At 37.3% G+C, this 19336-nt stretch overlaps 1 protein-coding gene across 8 annotated transcripts in view; it reads right to left on the reverse strand.

Moving 5' to 3' along the window:
* The window catches only part of Cntln (centlein), a 236057-nt gene that overhangs the window by 78502 nt on the left and 138219 nt on the right, over positions 1-19336 (reverse strand). For 7 of the 8 annotated variants that reach the window (XM_057784199.1, XM_057784198.1, XM_057784196.1 and 4 more), the window contains 3 exons: positions 11380-11480; positions 5317-5408; positions 1325-1857 (listed from right to left, as the gene is read on the reverse strand). In XM_057784199.1, coding sequence (XP_057640182.1) covers positions 1325-1857; positions 5317-5408; positions 11380-11480 — 726 coding nt within the window. Of the gene's footprint in view, positions 1-1324; positions 1858-5316; positions 5409-11379; positions 11481-19336 lie in introns of those variants that run through there. The other variant, XM_057784202.1, reaches the window with a different exon arrangement.

Consider the following 19336-nt stretch of genomic DNA (forward strand, 5'->3'; position numbering starts at 1 on the left):
TAATCAGAGGCCAGGTCTTAGGAGTTGGGTCTCTCCTTCTATCACAATAGTCCTAAGAATCAAAATCATGTCATCAGGCTTGTTACAGGCTTTACCCAGTGTGCTATCTCACTTGCCCCACAAACATGCCTCTTTAGTTTCTTTATCTGTCTAAAGACTAGGAACTTCATTTTGTAATCATTTAAAATGTTTCCCAAACTTACCAGCACATTGGAACCAGTTAACAATCTTCAGATAAAAGACCTACTTTTTCTCTAATATGTCTCCTGTTATAGGAAAGTAAGCCATAATACTTAAGGGGGTGAGGAAGGTATCGCCTCCCCCACCAGACCCCCACAGAAGTTCCCTATGTTTTAAGGTCATTTTCATTTCTATGTTTATAGATAAGAAAAATATCCCTAGTCATTCAATATTTAAAATAGAATACTGCAGAAGAGATTAGAGAAAACAAAACAAAACTAGAGAAAATAAACAGAGAAGGTATATACTATTATGAAACAAGGCAAAAATTTTAAAAGCATGGTGAAGTGGACAAATTGTTAGTAACTCTAACAGGGAACATTTGCACAGGTCTAAATAAGATGTGCAGTCATTCCTTTGCCTCTGTGCTTGAAATGAATACATGAGTGTACAGCCTTGTGTAAGGCCATGAAATGTACAGATTTCTAGTACTCGCTTCTTAATATACAATGAGGCTAAACGACTCAAGAATACAAATCTGTGCAACTCTTAAGTAAATTTTAACTTCCATCCAGTTAAAGTTTGTACAATGACTTTCCGTAATACACACATGAAATAATTAGTGAAGATGGTTCTTAATTTAAAGGCTGTTAAACAGCTTGTAGACATCTGGTAACAAGCTGAAATGGGTCATTCAAAATTTATCTAACTAAATTAAGGGGGAAAAATGTTTCTCCTCCCAGGTTGGCATGTCACAAGATAGCTAAACCGACTTAGTAGGCTTGCTTGGGAATCCTTAGCTGTCAGTGGTGAATATGCAAAGGGCCAGCAAATTAAATCAACCTGCCAAACTGTCAATTTCAAGCCTCATGACTGCAGGAAAATAGCATCACTGGAAGAAATCAAGCATTGCCTTCTTTTGGGTTTCCTGGCACCTATTCAAATACTCATGCAGTTGTGGCTAATTTTGCATGCAAATTTCAGTCAATAAGCTCAGAACAAGACCTCCCAAGATATTTCAAAGGCTCTGACAGTATTTTTTCTGAATACCAAATCGACAGTAGTTGAAATTCAATCTCAATTTGCCAGTGCTTTACATATGCACACTGTCCCCACCACAGAGCTAAGTTAATGAGAGCCTTACCTGCCTTCACTCACATCCTCCCAGCCGTCCTTGCTGAGGTTCTCAATGTGGCTCATAACCTTGATGGAGTGATTGAGAAGCGTGTGGTGGCGACCCACAGAGATCTTTTTCTTGGCAGCTTTAAATTTCACCTTGGTAGTGGTGGTCTTGCAGTCACAGGGCCAGGCTCTCACCTCTCTGGTGACCATCTCAGATTTAGCTTTGTCCGTGGGATGGTGGTGCGTCTCTCCTGGACTCACCGCCTCTTCACTGTCGTTTCTCAAAGCCTTGGCCTCTGCCACTTGTCTCCTCAGGGTAGTGACTTCCCTCTCCAGCTCAGTGATTTTGACTTGAAGTTCACCTTTGTCATTTTCTACATCTTTACTCACCTTCAGTAGGTGCTCCAGCTCCTTTTCTCTCACCTCAGAATCTTCTTGATAGTGTTTTAAATGGGATTTCAGGAAATCATTTTCTTTCTTTAATTTTTTATTCCCCTCTTTTAATTTTCTTGACTTTTGCTCAAAAGATTTTAGCCGATTTTCCAACTCAATGACCTAAGCAAGAAGGATTAATTTATTCCTTTAAAATTTAGGAGCATAATCTTCTTTATTTCTAATTATCATCTCTAACTGAGAAAGAAAGTTACATTTAGTACAAGGACAAAATGAATTTAAAGCACTTAATTCCTAAATAATTCTAAAGTGATGTAGATGAATACATTCAGAAATGCAATAATGCATCTGTTGAACAAAGGACAGATGGTAAAAGAAGTTAAAAACCTATGCAAAGTGATACAGAACTAAGGATGTCAATGAGCTGCAGAGTTCTCTAAGACTGTAGGTGCTTTCATTATATGGTCTCACTGTGAGAAGAAATATTTTCAGAAAATCAACTGTTTATAGAAATAGCCTAAAATAGGTTCATGGAGAAACTATTAGTAAATACTTGAGAAACACATTAAAAAGTGATGACAAAATAAATAACCTAAAACAGTTTTATTTCTAAATTAGAAAAGTATCTTTTAAACTCTCATGGCATTCTTATTTCACACAATAAAATCTTTTTCCAAAAAATAATGTTCAACAATCTAAAACAATCACAGACCAGCTAGCCAAGCCTACTTGACAGGTGAGTGAATTATTCCAGACCAGAAAAAAAGAAAAGAAGAGAAAGAAATGGTGGTTTGTGCCTGAGGTGGTCTCAGATCTCCACAAGAATTTGAAGGTTGTTTATAAGTAAAACATTTCCATTGATTTCAATGAATATTGCTCCTGTTGAAGGATACAGTGATGATCAAATACAATGATGGCCCTATGTTTCGACAGTCACTGGAAAGACATACACTTGCACATCTTAAAGTAATGCATGATAGGATATAAACACTGTAGGTCTAAACACCAAGGACAAAATTATTATTACTGCTGCAAAAGGAAGTTTGGATTTAGAACTTGTAAAATAACAAGAGTTGTTATTTGAAACATAACATTTAACTATTTTTCAAAATAGTTTTATAAGTGTAATTGAAACAGAAACTCCAAAACGGCTTTTGCAAAGAATTACTGACTCTTCATTTGAGCCCACAAGGCAACTAAAAGCACAAGAGCCGGACATCTATGTGTTTGTTTTGAATTTGTGTGCTGGCTCAAGAAACGCATGGTTGTTGTCTCTAACCTTACCTATCGAATCATCTAGAATTTCACAAAGAGCCATAAGGTCAGATACCTCTACACCTCCAAATGAGGATAGCTATCCATGAGGCCAAAAAGCTGCATTCTCAGGGAGTAACAGATTAACAATATAACACTTTATTGGACCACCCTGATGATGGCTCTGAGCTGACATAAAAATGGTCAGACCACACCTTGCCCAAGACTGCTCAATTCACACCTCTGTTTTAAACTAAACCTAGAGCTCCTGTCAGTCCATATATTATGAACTCCAGTGGAAAGCTGGCCCTGAAGCCCTTTATTGTTCCTTTCAGTGATGTGTCTTTGGGGCTGGTCAGAGAGCTCAGTCAGTAAAGTACCCAACTCAAGTACAAAGATCTGAGCTTGATCCCCAGAACTTACATACAAAACCCAGCGTATTCTAGAGCTGGGGAGGCAAGGACAGGTAGACTCCTGCATCTCACAGACCAGCTAGCCAAGGCTACTTGACAGGTGAGTGAATTATTCCAGACCAGAAAAAAAAAAAAAAAAAGAAAAGAAAGAAATGGTGGTTTGTGCCTGAGGTGGTCTCAGATCTCCACAAGTATGCATATGCACACACCACACCATACACATAGGAATATACACACGCAAGAAGGAAATTCAGATGTGTTTGATGTTGGAGCTCCTGAACCTAGCTACTCAGGACATGAAGCACAGAATGCTGCAAGGCCAAGGCCAGCCTGGGCTACAGAATGAGTTCAAACCCAGCCTGTGCAGTTCAACCTTGAAACCATTACATTGAACCTGATAATGTATTTTGTAAGAAGAAATATATTGAGACAAATGCTACAATTTGAAAGCAGCATTTACTATCAGTGATAGTAGTGCTGTATTGTGACTACATGCGGGACATAGACTGTCCTAGTAAAACACAGAAAACCATACTAAATATACATATTATATATATATATATATATATAAAACTCTATATACTTTTTAAAAAGAAATATATGCATATATGGCTGGACAAATAGATTTTTGGTACGTAACTTGCCTAGGATGCATAAAACCCCTAAATTCAATCCTTAATGCTACATAAATCTAAATAAAACTAATATTAAAAAGTAAGAAATTAATATGCTAATTTGATTCAAATTCAATGAAAATAATTACTGTTCTTTTTCTGTGCCTAAATGCATTTCTGGACCCATAATGTTAGTTGTCAGTTGTAGAGGGTAGAAAGAAGTCATAGTTTCCTTAGGCTTTCCTTCTAGAGGAACAGTTATATAGCATGAATCTATACAGACAAAATTATACAAAACAGTAAGGAAAATACTATCTTGAAACAAAGATGATGCATTAATACAAAGTGTTAAGTATCCCAGCTGATGGTACATTGAGGGCATCAGTGCTTCACCTTCCTTCAAGATGAATGGATGTGAGCCTGTCTCAGTCTCTCGCCTACTATGTTCACCTGGTACATGTCATTCAGTAGCAGTGAGGTGACATCCTTTGTTACAAGACAGTGTCAAGGCCTCATGAAAAGTCGCTATAAGTCTATCCACAGGTACAGGAAATAAAGGCAGTAAAGTGAAATTGCTTATACATGTTTGCATTTTCAGTTTTGTTTATGAAGTGATGCTTTAGTAATACCAAAGACTAATCCAGAGTAACTAGGTAACAGTCAGTCCATTACTGAGGAGCTAGTAAACAGAGAGTCCATTACTGAAAGATAAATCTTCAATAATATGGCTAGTAAATGTTTATCCACTTGGAATCATTTCTTTGAACCTGACAATACATTTCATAAAAAGAAATAAGTTAATATGAATACTAAAATTTGAAAGCAGCATTTTACTTTCAATAAGACTAATGCTGTATTGTGTCAACAGGCTGACCTGGACTGTCCTACATAATACAGAAAACTACACTAAATCATAGGGTAATTTTTGACAGTAAGTCACACATATTTAAATTATGAAGACATTGCCATTTTACTCTGGTAGAGCTATGAATAGGAAAAGAAATCTGGCCTCCTGACCCACTTGTAACTTGAACTGCTCACTTATAACTAAGAGGCACATATACTCTAAATTTTGTTAACTTTTCTTCTTTTCATTTTCTCCCCTCCATCTATAAAAATATTTTTAATCTATGTCCAAGGAAGCACAAATGTTTACCCATTTATTTTTTCTAACATTGATTTTGTTAACCCATTTTGGCAAGCCAATGATTTTGAATTATGAATTTAAATCAAGGATTCACACAAGGTTTAAGTTCATGAGCCCTTGTTTTAAAATATAATCCTTTATGGTAAAATTCAGATTTAACTTGCTCAGCTCAATATCTTAAAGATTGGACTACCTTCTGTAGCGTCTGCTCCGGTATTGCTTTCTCATTCTTCTCTGGAGCACTCTTCTCGACCCCAGCATCTTCGTGGTGTCTAAAGAGCTGTTCTGGAAGCAAACGAATAATATATTAGGGTATATCATATATTGCTCAGACACTGTGCTATCATTTTAAGAGGAAAGGTTTTGTCGTTTTTCAATTATGAATAATCTAGTCTACTCTGCTGTCAAGTATTTGACCAGAACAAAATGGTGACCTCTCTTAAGGGCTTTTTTTGGTCACATAATTACATATCTTTATAGTGTCACAGGTTTTTTCCTGCAGTGTTAAGATTTTCAAAGGTACAATAGATCTGCAGGCTAACAATGCAATACTTTCATTCCCATGCTCAAGCTTTTGTAGACTATTCTGCCTTTACCTTAAAAGCAGAATTCATTGCCGTTTTATCTACAGTGACTACCAGTTTTGTTCTGCTGATCCTGTTCCCTGCCATGAGGATCAGAGTGATCACTGAACAAAGCAAACAGTAATGGAATTAGAGACTGAAACCATAACAGTGCATGAACCTTTCCTTCCACGGAAAGACTGTGCACGGGCAGGTTAGCCATAAAAGCCTCAAAGCTAGAGGAGCTGCAGCTTCACTTCCTAAGAAGCGGGTGAAGTTGTTTGACAAATCACTCCTGCGCGGGCTGACAACTAACTACCACAGCTTCTTGGTGCAGCCAAAACCTGTAAGCAAGTTACCAAATTCAGGGAAACATTGTCAAATTTTTTTCATTAATATTAAAATTCATTGAAACCTATAACTATTTTATTTACAGATAAGTTACAGTGATGAAGTTACCATTTTTTAGTTAATTCCTTAACTGTCTCTTAAGTATAATATTCCTAAAGAACAAAGCAAGGATCAGAAAAGAGAGCATGACGCTAAGAGGGTATGCATCTGTGCCAACTTGCTTTTGCTTTAAAGTAAGCTTGACTGCTGTAGGTCAGTGTAAACTTTGATTTATCAACAAAGGAAGAGAAAACAATATTATTCTCTGTAGAGTAGAAATCCTCCTGATAAAAACAGTGACTAACAAGTTTGTTAGAGTGAATTAGGCATTTCTTTTGTCTTTGAAACATGACATACTCAATTAAAACTTCTGTGTTCATGAAATAAATAGAACACTGTCCTAAGAATAATAAAAGCTAGAATAGGTAGAATTTGCCTCTTGGGGAACATGTACCTTTACCTTGATAATACTCTATCAGCTCCCAAGCTTCTTTTTCTAGTCCCCTAACACCATGGTGCTGAATTCATTTACAGCACTCTTCAGCAATATAGAAATAATATGCAAATATAATTCACCTGCTCTAGTCATTTAAATATCTCCTATAGCTCTGAGTGAAATGTTTCTCCTTAAAAATAAGATAATAGTAAAATATTCACATACATAGAGTACTAATGACATCTATATGTTACTAATAAAATTAACACTGAAGAATGATTTTTTTAAAAAATTTCCTTGCTGAATATTTTGTCCTAGGTATGTGCAAGAAATACTGGACAGACTTGCTGAACATGTGCACTTGTGAGTGTTGCTAGGTTAGTATGTGCACCTGTGGGTGTCGCTAGCTGAGCATGTGCACCTGTGGGTATCGCTAGGTGAGCATGTGCACCTGTGGGTGTCGCTAGGCAAGTATGTGCACCTGTGGGTGTCGCTAGCTGAGCATGTGCACCTGTGGGTGTCGCCAGGTGAGCATGTGCACCTGTGGGTGTCACCAGGTGAGCATGTGCACCTGTGGGTGTCGCCAGGTGAGCATGTGCACCTGTGGGTGTCGCCAGGTGAGCATGTGCACCCTTGGGTGTCGCTAGGTGAGCATGTGCACCTGTGGGTGTCGCTAGGTGAGCATGTGCACGTGTGGATGTCACCCAGAAAGATTTTGTTCTGGCCTATATAGCTTCTATAAGTATACTGAAACAGCTAGGCTCAGACTATGGAGTGAAACAAGGAATATACTTTTTGCCACTTCAGTTCAAACATCTCAGGATGTGCAGACTGAGGCAAGAGGGCCTAGTTAAGAAAATGACATTTCTTCTCTCTCTTTCTCTCTCTCTCTTGACAAGTGTGCTTTATTCTACAAGACTTATCATATGGTTTAAATGCTTTAACTTTTACTAGCATTAAAATTCTTCTGGGTTTTGTTCCTTCTTTCTCAGAAATTTTTCTTTTTCTGTTTTTAAACATTAATTTTTTTAAATAATTTGTTAAAATTTGTTTGATTTTAATTTTTGTTTCATTTCCGTTTAATCTTCTTGGTTTATCATGGTGGTAAAGGGATTTTCTCCCACTTTCTTGGAGTCTAAGTGCACTGAAATAAATAGGGATTTGTAGGGGAAAATGAATACCACACAGACTATGAAAATTGCAGAAGTGCCAGATGGTCCAAGCTGCAGTACCCTCAGCAATAGGAAAAAGGAGATGGAGCAAGGGATTGAAGACCTTTTTTAGGGGTAGAAAATGACCTTTAGGGAAACTGAGTGAGTCTGATGGACAGACCATGACAGGGACAGAGGTGAACACAGAAACTGCAGTAGCATTCCATGTCCAAGACTCAGCATAACAGGTATCTTTAAAGAGAATTGTCAAATACCTTTAAGCCTGCTTTTCTATGAGTTAATCCTTGGTTACTGGGATTTTAGAGAGGGATCCAAGTCACATAAGGTAATCTGCACGGCTTCCTGAGCCTGATAGCAAGATACAAAGGAAGGTCAGAAATGACCAGGTTCTAAGGAGGCTGAAAAACTCCCCAGTTTCCCCTATTTCAAATTACTCGGCATAGCTGGGGTACAGGATGTTCAGGATTCAGGGGCTGGGGAAGAAAGATTCTGAATTCCATGTCATCCTGGACTGCATAGAAAGATTCTGTCCCATGTCAAAGTGTCATTAGTTTGGGTTATTAGTTTCCAAGCCCCAACATTCCATTGGATAATTAATCTAAATGATTCTGCAACTTTTTACTGCTAATCATCTTATTATTCTTTTATATTCTCAATTTAATTATAGTAACATTATTTTTAAAGCCTATCATATTTTTGTGATTTTTTTTCCATTTTAACATTTAACAAAACAAACATAAAAAATAATTTCATGTTTGTTTTAATAATTAAATTATTTTTTATAAATTGTGAACATAATTTACCATTTTTAATTTGATTTCCACTAGTTTTATTTGAAATACTTAATAGCAAAACACAACTCCAATCTTCCTAAATTAGGGCTATCATTTTACAAAATTAATTTGCTATTAAATATAAATATAGCCACTTAGCATTCAGTAGGTTGTATTTTACATTATTTAATGACATAATACATTTTATTTCCCCCAAATGCAAATGAGAATATGGAAAAGTGTTAGTGCAAACTACATTGAGCCAAATGAAACAATCTTACTCTTGAATTGACATGCTAATTTTTGCACTATCCTAAGGATATCAATGGCTAATATTGAAACTTACCTTACTTCTTCTATTCTTTGGACTTTTATTGATAAATGATAACTATGTTTTACTGATTGTATTTCTTGATCTGTGATTCAATTTAAAACAAATAAAAATACTACAAAAATATAATTTAGTAGAAAATAAATAATTGCATTCATTTTAGTAACTGAAAACATATTTTTCTGTGATTTCAATTCATTACATACTAATTCTTTATGATATATTTTAGTGCACATAACATTTATTCATTTTAGTTTGTTTGTGTATAGGATAAGTAATTCAGCTCAGTCAGATTGAACATGATAGTTTTATCTTGCCTGTATACTTATTCCCAATGTCTCAGATACTTCTTTCAAATCAAATTATTCATTAAATGGCTCTTCCTCTATTTGCGATTGCTACTTTTGAATGTATTTCTTAATTATACCATATTACTTTATTTGTTTATTTTCCTCCTTTTCTTTTCTATTTTTGTTTTGTTTTGTTTTGTTTTCGAGACAGGGTTTCTCTGTAGCTACGGAGCCTGTCCTGGAACTAGCTCTTGTAGACCAGGCTGGCCTCGAACTCACAAAGATCCGCCTGTCTCTGCCTCCCGAGTGCTGGGATTAAAGATCCTTCTCTCAGACAATGCATCAACCATAGTTTCCCCTCCCTCCATTCCTCCTAGTTCCCCTCCACCTCCCCTCCCCCATCCACCAGCCTCTATTTCCTCTTCAGAAAAGAGTAGGCCTTCAAGAGACAACAGTCAATCAGTACAAAAATAGATACAGCAAGACAGGACAAAATAAGAACTTGTGGGAGTTTTTCTGATTTTTCTGATTTTTAAAAAGCTCTCCTTTAGGTGTATATACTCAGCACAGTCCCTTCATAAATCCGTCCTTCTGTTGCTGCTTTCTGTTCCTGTCAATCCCTTTAGCCCCCAGACAGTTTTATTTCTATCTACACGTCACAAACACACGTATATAAAATACAGAGCCACAAATAAATAAAAACATGGTATTGCCTAAGACAGGCCTAATTTACTTAATTTTATCTCATTTTTCCTATGTTCCTGAAAAGAGCATAGCTTTATTCTTAAGGCTGAAAAAAATCCATTGTGCACATATAGCACATTTGTCCACCAATCCTCGATGTTGGGTACTTAGGTTGGTTCCATAACTCAGCTACTGTATACAGTGCTACAATAAGCACCAATATGCAAGAAACCAATGTGCAATGTAAGATATTGATTTGGAATTGTTAAGTCACAAGTTTTTCCTTTTCTTCTTAATTTGGTTCTTTCTCATTGCTTGAATGTTTATCTATGTATGCTTTTGTTTTCAAAACAATATAGCCGGGCGGTGGTGGCGCACGCCTTTAATCCCAGCACTTGGGAGGCAGAGGCAGGCGGATCTCTGTGAGTTCGAGACCAGCCTGGTCTACAAGAGCTAGTTCCAGGACAGGCTCCAAAACCACAGAGAAACCCTGTCTCGAAAAACCAAAAAAAACAAAAACAAAAAAAAAACAAAAAACAAAAAAACAATATAATTACTTTTAACAATAAAACAAGAAGACTATTCAGGGTCCCAATTGTTAAGAAAGAAGTGGGAATGTTTCAGTCGAAGAAAGAGAAAAGTTCCTGGCAAGAGGAGAAAACTGAAAACAAAAACCATGTCTCAGAAGCCAATGAAGGGGTAAGCTCATATTTTGGTGAAAACTAAACGTATAAAGTAGAAAAGTTAAATCTGACTTTGGTAAATCACTAACAACATATTTTAGACTGAGTCAGTAATGTAACAACTGAGACAAAGCTAGACAAAGAGTTCACTGCAAACCATCACTAGGGGTTCTGACAGCAGCTGAGTGGCAGAAGCTGGAGGAATCTTATATTAGCCTGATTTGCTTCTTCTACTAAGATACTGAAGGTGCACAGTAAATATAATTGTCTTCACTTTTACCATAGGAACAACTTACATTGGTAACATGGTGCATCCCCTATCATGAGGCAAGTGGTCACAGTGGTCACACATTCAATGAATGAACAAAGCTTCTCTCTAGGTTTAGGACTGTGGTCCCACAACGTTAGAGAGAACTAAGTACCTTCAAAATCTTGTAATAGCAAAAGAAAACATGAATGAATCACTGTTAAATGAATGATAAAATTGTGAGCAAGTCTAACAAGGAAAATTTCATGAATGAAGAATAAAAATAGTCATTTTTTGTTATTTTTATAATTATAAAACATTACTTCACAATTTTATATTAAGAGAAAGAGAGAGAGGCCAGAAGGGTCATGGTCCTAGAGGCAGTGTTCTCCCCCTCCTAGACAAGGGTTCCGGGGTTGAACTCAGCTCACAGGCCTGTGCAGCAACAGCTTTAACAGCTCAGCCATCTCCCAAATCCCACGGAAAAGTTGTAAGAAATTGTGTGCCTGTTCAAAGTGAGATATTTAGGAGTTCACTGTATTTGATTTTCTCATGAAACATAAAAATTCAGTGTGTTATAAATAAATAACATGATACAAAAATGGAGAAACTAAGTAATATCCTTAAATTGAAACAAAAACTAGAGAATTTAATAATGCTAAAGATTTATTTTAATTAAAAACTTACCTTCTCTTTTCTCTGCCATGCACCTATTCAATTCTTGTATTGTTGTTTTATCAATAGACATATGTACTTTAAGTTCATCCAATTCATCTTGAAGATTCATCCTATAAAAAATTAAAATAATTAATAATTACATAAAATGTGTAAGTTAAGGAAGGTTATAGTAAAATAATCAGCAAAGACAATGGAAGAGTAGAAAACATTAAGATAAAATCAAAAATATAGTAATTACATGTATTCAATTACATTTTTCAGCATACAAATAGATTTTTATGAGGGTATCTTTTATTATGTACTATGAATTTCAATGAACTTCATTACAATAAACATACCTATGTGTGTGCGTGCATGCATGTGTGTGTGTGTACATGTGTGCATGTGTGTTGGAAGACTGACCCTGTGTGTAGCCTAAGATGGCTTTAAAGTCAAAATTTTGTCTTGGCCTCTTGTGTGCTGGTATTAAAGGCATATGTCATCATAATCAGCTAAAGAACTCCTATGTGTATGTGGGGTGTGTGTAGTGGGGTCTAATTATGTATAGGGCAAAAAATGTAGAACAGAGACAAGAGGGAGAAAAGTGCCGAGGAAAGGAGAGAGGGTAATTGGACTGTGGTAGTTTGAATGTAATTGGCTCCCAATAATCCCATAATCCCATAGGCAGTGGCACTATTAGGAGGTGTGACTTTGTCACAGTGAATATGGAATTGTTGGAAGAAGTGTGTCACTGTAGAGACGGGCTTGTTGGAGTGAATATGGAATTGTTGAGGGAAGTGTGTCACTGCAGCGATGGGCTTTGAGGTTTCTTATGCTCAGGATACTACTCAGTGTCTCTGCAGATTTCCTGCTGCCTTCCTGGTAAGATGTAGCCAGCAACCGTATCTGCCTGTATGTTGTTATGTTTCTCTCCATGAACCTCTAAAAGTGCCTCAATTAAATATATATTGTTTTGGAAGAGTTTCTGTAGTCATGGTGTATCATCATAGCAATAAAAACCCAAACTAAGGCAGAAGTTGGTACCAGGAGTGGAGTATTACTGTGATAGGTCTGACCATGTTTTTGTTTGGAGTGAGATGGACTTTGGGAGTTTGAGTTAGGAAAGCAGTAGAATGCTTTAAGCACTGCTTAATGGAACATACTAGTAGGAGCATGGAAGATAATGGTGCTGATAATTATTTGAAATGTCAGGAGCTGGCCCAAGAGTTTTCAGAGATGAATTTCACTATGTTGCCTAGAAATCATTTTTGTGATATTTTAGTGAAAGAAGTGGCTCTGCCTTTTACCTCTGTCTGAAGAGTCTGCCCGAGGCTAAAGTGAAGTGTTTCAGATTAATTCTGTTGGCAGAAGAATTCTCAAAGCAGCCAAGTATAGACTCTGTCTTGTGGATATTCGTGGTAACTCTAATGAAGATTTATAATAAAAGGAGCAAGCTGAGCAAGGAAAAATATTTGAAGACAAAAAGGGCACCATAAAGTGGAACTCAGATAAATCCTGTATTCAAGGAGATAAAAAGATTAAATAATGGAATAAAAAGAATCGTGACCTCAGGCAATGGTGGCACACACCTTTAATCCTAACACTCTAGAGGCAGGTAGAGGCAGACAGATCTCTGTGAGTTCAAGGCCAGCCTGGTCTGCAAGCTAGTTTCAAATCAGTGAAAGACAGAAAGCTGGCGGGTTTTGGTTTCACAGTTAAGGATAGAAGAAAAGAATTAAGATCCTGTGATTCTTGTTTGCTGTAGCTGTACAATCAACTGGGATTAACAGAATACTGGAACAACTAAAGCAAAATTTTGCTTTGATATGATAATTGACGTTGATTGGCTGAAGCTAAGAAATTAGCAGTGACTAAGAAGAGACTAGTATTGAGGTGAAATCTTCTGGAAAGTGTTTCCTGAGAGCACAGAGAAGTTATGTTCCAGAGGTGGCCAAGGTTGCACCTCATGGTAGAGAGAGGCCTTTGTAATGTGTCACCCCGGTGATACTGGTTTCTAAGGCATGAAGGGGTCACAGAGAGTAGCTGAGGTTTGACATTGTGAGAGGCTAGGAAAGGCCATTGGTGAAGGTGCAGCCTCAGTGGCAGCTGAAGGCCCAGGACTGAAGGGCTTATGCAAAGAAGTTGAGGCTTGGCACCTTGAGGAGAGCCTATGAAAGGCTATTGGTGAAAGAGCAGTCTAGTTGCAGCAGAAGACCCCAGTGTTTTGGAAATGCCAGTACCATGGAATGACCAAGAACACCAGTAGAAGTGGAGTGGAGCCAGCCAGAGCCTAAAAAGTTAGTTGTGTGTACTGAAGTGGGCAGAACCAGAGAAGGAACTCAAGTTCTTTGGAGGAGTCGAAAAGATTGTGAATAGATCCCAGATATTGGATGGTTGGAATTTTGTAATTAACCAAGATGTTAGAGATGCCAGAGTTGCACGATACCTGCCAAGGAGAGCTGCTAACAGGGAGTGGAACCAGCCCAAGAGAAAGAAGTGTGTTGCAGTCAACAAAGCTAAATAGAGATGTGGGAAATGTTTTGACATCAGACACAGAAATGCAGAGCTTGGAGTTTGCTCAATTGGTTTTCAATCTTGCTTTCATTCAATATTTCCTCTTTGTGTTCCTTCCCTGAATTTTGGAACGGTAACATATATCCTGTGCCATTCTATGTTAAAAGTATATGATCTGCTTTTTGATTTTGATTTTTTTAACAGGTGATTATAGTTAAGTGATTGTCATGTGTCTCAGAAGTAACTTTGGACTTTTAAACATTGTTGAGACTGTGATAGATTATGGGGACTTTTGAAATTGGACTAAATGCATTATGCATTCTGATATTGTTGCAAGCTTATGGGGGACAGGGAGTGGAATGTGGATTTTTGGCCCCCATAATCTCATAGGGAATGGCTCTATTAGGGTGCATGACTTTGTTGGAGGAAGTGTGTCACTGTGGGAGTGAGTTTCATATGCTGAGGATACATCAGTGTCTCAGTCAACTTCCTGTTGCCTTCTGGGCAAGATATAGCCATGGTACCATACCATGTCTGCCTGCACACTGCCATGTTCCCCATCATGAACATTTTAAACTGTAAGCCATCACCTCGATTAAACGTTTTCTTTTTAAGAGTTGTTGTGGTCATGGTGTCTCTTCACAGCAATAACAACCCAAACTAAAACAAGGACTTACGTGACTTGAACTTGCAAAGGAAGTTAGGGCAAAGGAGAGGTGGCAGGGTCCAACAGGCGATAGGAGTAGGAGGAGGACAAAGGAAGCAGTATCAATAAAAACAATTTATGTTTGAAAATATCATAATGAAAGCTAATACTTTGCATGCTAGTTACATTTTTAAATATCATGTATCATGGGCAAGGGAGATATCTTTCTTAGTCTGTACAGTGTTTGCTGTACAATCAAGAGGATCTGAGTTCGATTACTCATACACATGTAAGGAGTGTAAAAAGCTGTGAACTGTTATGTGTGCTTGTAACCCTTTTGCTGGGGAGGCAGCAACATGAAGATCCCCGGGGCTCCACTGGCACATCAGCCTAGTCCCAGAAAGTCCTGTCTCGATAGTAAGTCAGCGCGATGCAAGAAAAAAAACATGGTGGAAGATTAGCCTTGGAGATTATGAGAGAATCTGCTATAAGTCAAACTCAGAACTGACTAATGCCTCCAAAGGCATTATTAAGAGAAAGTCACATAAGAATACCATCACATAGTATCAAAAAAGATAATAATCCCAACAAAACATAATTCTCAACACAGAAATATGAGGGATATAATGAAGGAAACACCAACAGTTAAATGAAATAAGGAAGGCTGCACAGGATCTGAAAGAGGCAGGAAAGAAGTCAGGGAGGGGATGAAAAGCTCTCAGGGTCAGATGGAAACTGCAGTGCCAGCAACCAATCAGGTCAAGCAGAAGAGAAAAAAAAAGAGAGAGAGAGAGAGACTGAAGACAGATCTTTTGAGTTGTTAATGTCAGAAAGAATAAAAGAGAAATAAAAAATGCTTGAAGAGAAAATACAAAAACTTGAGACACCCTTAAAATGTAAATATTCAGATCATTGGCATCCCAGAAGGAAAAAAATTACAGGTTGGGGCCACTATGAAAAGGATAATAGCATAAAACTTTCCAAATTTTGGGGAAGACATGGACACCCTAGTATAACAAGAACTTTAAACACACATGATTATAGACGTCCATCACCATGACATATTATAGTTAAGTTGTTAAAGTACAGGACAAAGAAGGGCACATGACAATCTGCAAGAGGGTAACACATAAAGGCAAATACATTAGATTAATGGTAGATTTCTCAGAAGAAATTCCAAATATAAGGAGGACATGGAGTCATGTATTTCGGGTTCCGAAAGAAAATAATTGCAACAAAAATTGTTGTACCCAATAAGGTTTTGCTTCACAGTGAAAGGAGAAATAAGGACCTTCCAGAAAAAAGGAAAAACCAAGGGAACTAATGGCCACTAGATCAGAATTATAAAAGATGCTCCAGGGAATCATATACCCAGATGAGAAAAAATTCTATAAATACCACCATTAAGAGCATGAATAACCTTTCCATGCCGGAGCCCACCCAGCATAACCCCAAGCACCCAAGTGACCCCCCTCCTTGTCACCTTATCCCAGCTTACTGTTCTGGCTCAAGTATCCTCTTCCACCAGAGGCCAGGACAGCATCCTGAAACGCAATTAAGTTCCTGCCCACCTACCGGCACTTGCCTAGTGTAACTCCAGTTCTCCCTCTTCTCTTTATTACCATGTTCTGCTCTACATCTCTGCAGATGTGCCCCATCAGAACAGGCCAAACACCTGAAAACCAGAGATAAGATCAGCATCTTGAGCCCCAAAGACCAGGCCAACTCCCTGATAACCAGGCAAAAGCCTCCTACACCACCAGAAGTCAGGCCAGCACTCTGAATCCAGAGGACCCCTATCCAGATCAGAGGCAATGCACATTGCCAGAACTTCAGCACCCAACTTAGGCCAGACCAGAGGCCATCCAGATCACTAGAAGTCTAGCTTCTAATGCAGGTGGAGACCATCTACTCAACCTGAGGTCATGGCAGTCAGAAGACCAGAGAGAAAACAGAAACCAAAAGAGAAAACACCCATTCAACAAAGGCAAATCCAGAAATTAGCACCTAGATCTATAATCACTCCAAACCCAGATGCCTAAACATCAGTGTAAGAACACAGTCAACAATAATGAAGGCAATATATCACGACCAAAACACAGTCATCCTATTACATCAAGCCCTAGATAATCCAACACAGCTGAAGCACAAGAAAATGATCTTAAAACCAACTTTATGAAGATGATAGAGGTCCTTAAATAGGAAATGAATAAATCACTTGAAGAAACTAAAGAAAAGACAATAAAAATAGAAAATCAATAATTCTCTCAAACAATGGAAAAAAAACAAGAAAAGCAAACAAACATTTGATGAAAATGAATAAAGCTGTTTAAGTCCTGAAAATGGAAATACAAACAATAAAAAAACACAAACTAAGGGAATTCTGGAGATGGAAAATCAAGGTAAGCAAAAAGGAGCTGCAGATGCAAGCACTGCCATCAGACTACAGTATACAGAAGACAGAATCTCAGGCATTGGAGACATGGGAGAAGATATATCACTGATAGATATATCAGTGAAGAAAAGTGTTAAACCTAAAAAATTCCTGACACAAAACATCCAGGAAATTTGGGACACTATGAAAAGACCAAACCAAAAAATATTAGGAATAGAAGAAAGAAAAGATTCCCAACTCAAAGGCACAAAAAATATTTTTTTAAATTATAGAAGAAAAATTTCCTAACCTAAAGAAGGTACAAGAAGCTTACAAAACACCAAATAGATTAGACCAGAAAGGAAAGAGCCTTCATCACATAATAGTCAAAATACTAAGAATACAAAAACAAAAAAAGATTATGAAAATCTGCAAGAGAAAATGGCCAAATAACATGTGAAGGCAGACCTATTAGAATTACAGCCAATTTCTCAGTGGAGACTCTAAAAGCCAGAGGGGCCTACACAGATGTGCTACAGACTGTAAGAGACCACAGATGCCTGCCCAGACTACTGAACCCAGCAATATTTTCATTCACCATAGATGTAGAAAACACGATATTCAAGATAAAGTCAAAATTAAAAAATATCTATCAAAAAATCCACTCCTACAGAATATAACAACAACAAAAAAAAAACCCTTCAATCCAAGGAAGTTAATTACATCCACAAAACACAGGCAATAAATAATCTTATACCAGCATAACCAAAAGAAAGAAAACACCCTGACATGCACACACTACCACAATTAACAACTACAACAAAATAACAAGAGTTAACAATCTTTGGTAATTGATATCTCTCAGTATCAAAGGACTCATTTCCCCAATAAAAAATACACAGACTAACAGAATGGATGCAAAAACAAGATCAATCCATCTGCTGAATACAAGAAACATGCTTCAACATCAAAGACAGACATTACCAGACAGAGTAAAAAATTAGAAATAAGAAGTAACATGGACTAGCTATTCTAATATCTAACAAAATAGACTTCTAACCAAAATTAATCAAGAGACAGGGAAGGTTACTTCATACTAATAAAAGGAAAAATCTACCATCATTATATCTCAATTATCAATATATATGATCCAAACACAAGGGCACTATGTTCGTAAAAGAAACACTACTAAACTTTAGATCACACATTGATGTTCATACACTGATAATGGAGACTTCACTATCCCACTCTACCAAAAGACTGATCATCTAGACAAAAACTAAACAGAAATAGTGGAGCTAACAGAAGTTACGACTCAGATGGTCCTAACAGATATCTATAGAACATTTCACTCCAACACAAATAAACACACTTTCTTCTCAGCACCTCATAGAATTATTCTCCAAAATTGATCACATACTTGGTCAGAAAGCAAGTCTAAACAGATAGAAGAAAATTGAAATACCTCCCCTTGTGGTAGTTTGAATGTAATTGATCCTCATAGGGAGTGGCACTATTAGGAAGTGTGACTTTGTTGGAGTAGGTATGGCCTTGTTAGAGGAAGTGTGTAACTGTTGGGGTAGGCTTTGAAGTTTGCTGTCCTCAGGATACTGCCTTCTCTGTTAGTTTACTTCCTGTTGCCTAAAAGGTGTAGGACTCTCAGTTACTCCTCCAGTACTGTATCTGCCTGCAAGGTGTCATGCTTCTCACCACAATGACAATGGACTGAACCTCTAAAATTGAAAGTTGCTGCCACAATTAAATGTTTTCTGTTATAAGGGTTGCCATGGTCATGGTGTCTCTTCACAGGAATAAAAACCCTAACTAAGATACCGCTGTATCTTATCAGATCACTACAGATTAAAGCTGGATTTCAATAAAAAGAGAAACAACAGAAAGCCTACAAATGCATGAAAACAGAGTAACTTTCTACTGAATTACCATTGGGTCAAGGAAGAAGTAAAGAAAAAAGTTAAAGACTTCCTAGATTCAATGAAAACAACATACCCAACTTTATGGGACATAATGAAAGTGGTGCTAAGAGGAATGTTCACAGCATTCACAGCACCAAGTGCCTGCATAAGGAATTGGAGATATCTCATACTATAGACTTAACTGCACACCTGAAAGCTCTAGAACAAAAAAGTAAACACACCCAAGAGGAGTAGACAGAAGAAGATGATTAAACTGAGGGCTGAAATCAGTAAAATAAAAACAAAGAAAATAATACAAAGAACCAATGAAACAAAAAGTCAATTCTTTGAGAAAATCAATAAGAAAGACAAACCTTCATCCAAATTAACCAAGACAGAGATAGCATATCCAATTTAACAAAATCAGAAATAAAAGGAGACAGAACAACAGACATTGAGGAAAACCAAAGAATCCTGAGGTCATACTTCAAAAACCAATACTACATAAAATTGAAAAATCTAAAGGAAGTAGACAAATTT

The sequence above is a fragment of the Chionomys nivalis genome, chromosome 11 (genome assembly GCF_950005125.1).
Source record: "Chionomys nivalis chromosome 11, mChiNiv1.1, whole genome shotgun sequence".
In the NCBI taxonomy this organism is placed as follows: Eukaryota; Metazoa; Chordata; class Mammalia; order Rodentia; family Cricetidae; genus Chionomys; species Chionomys nivalis.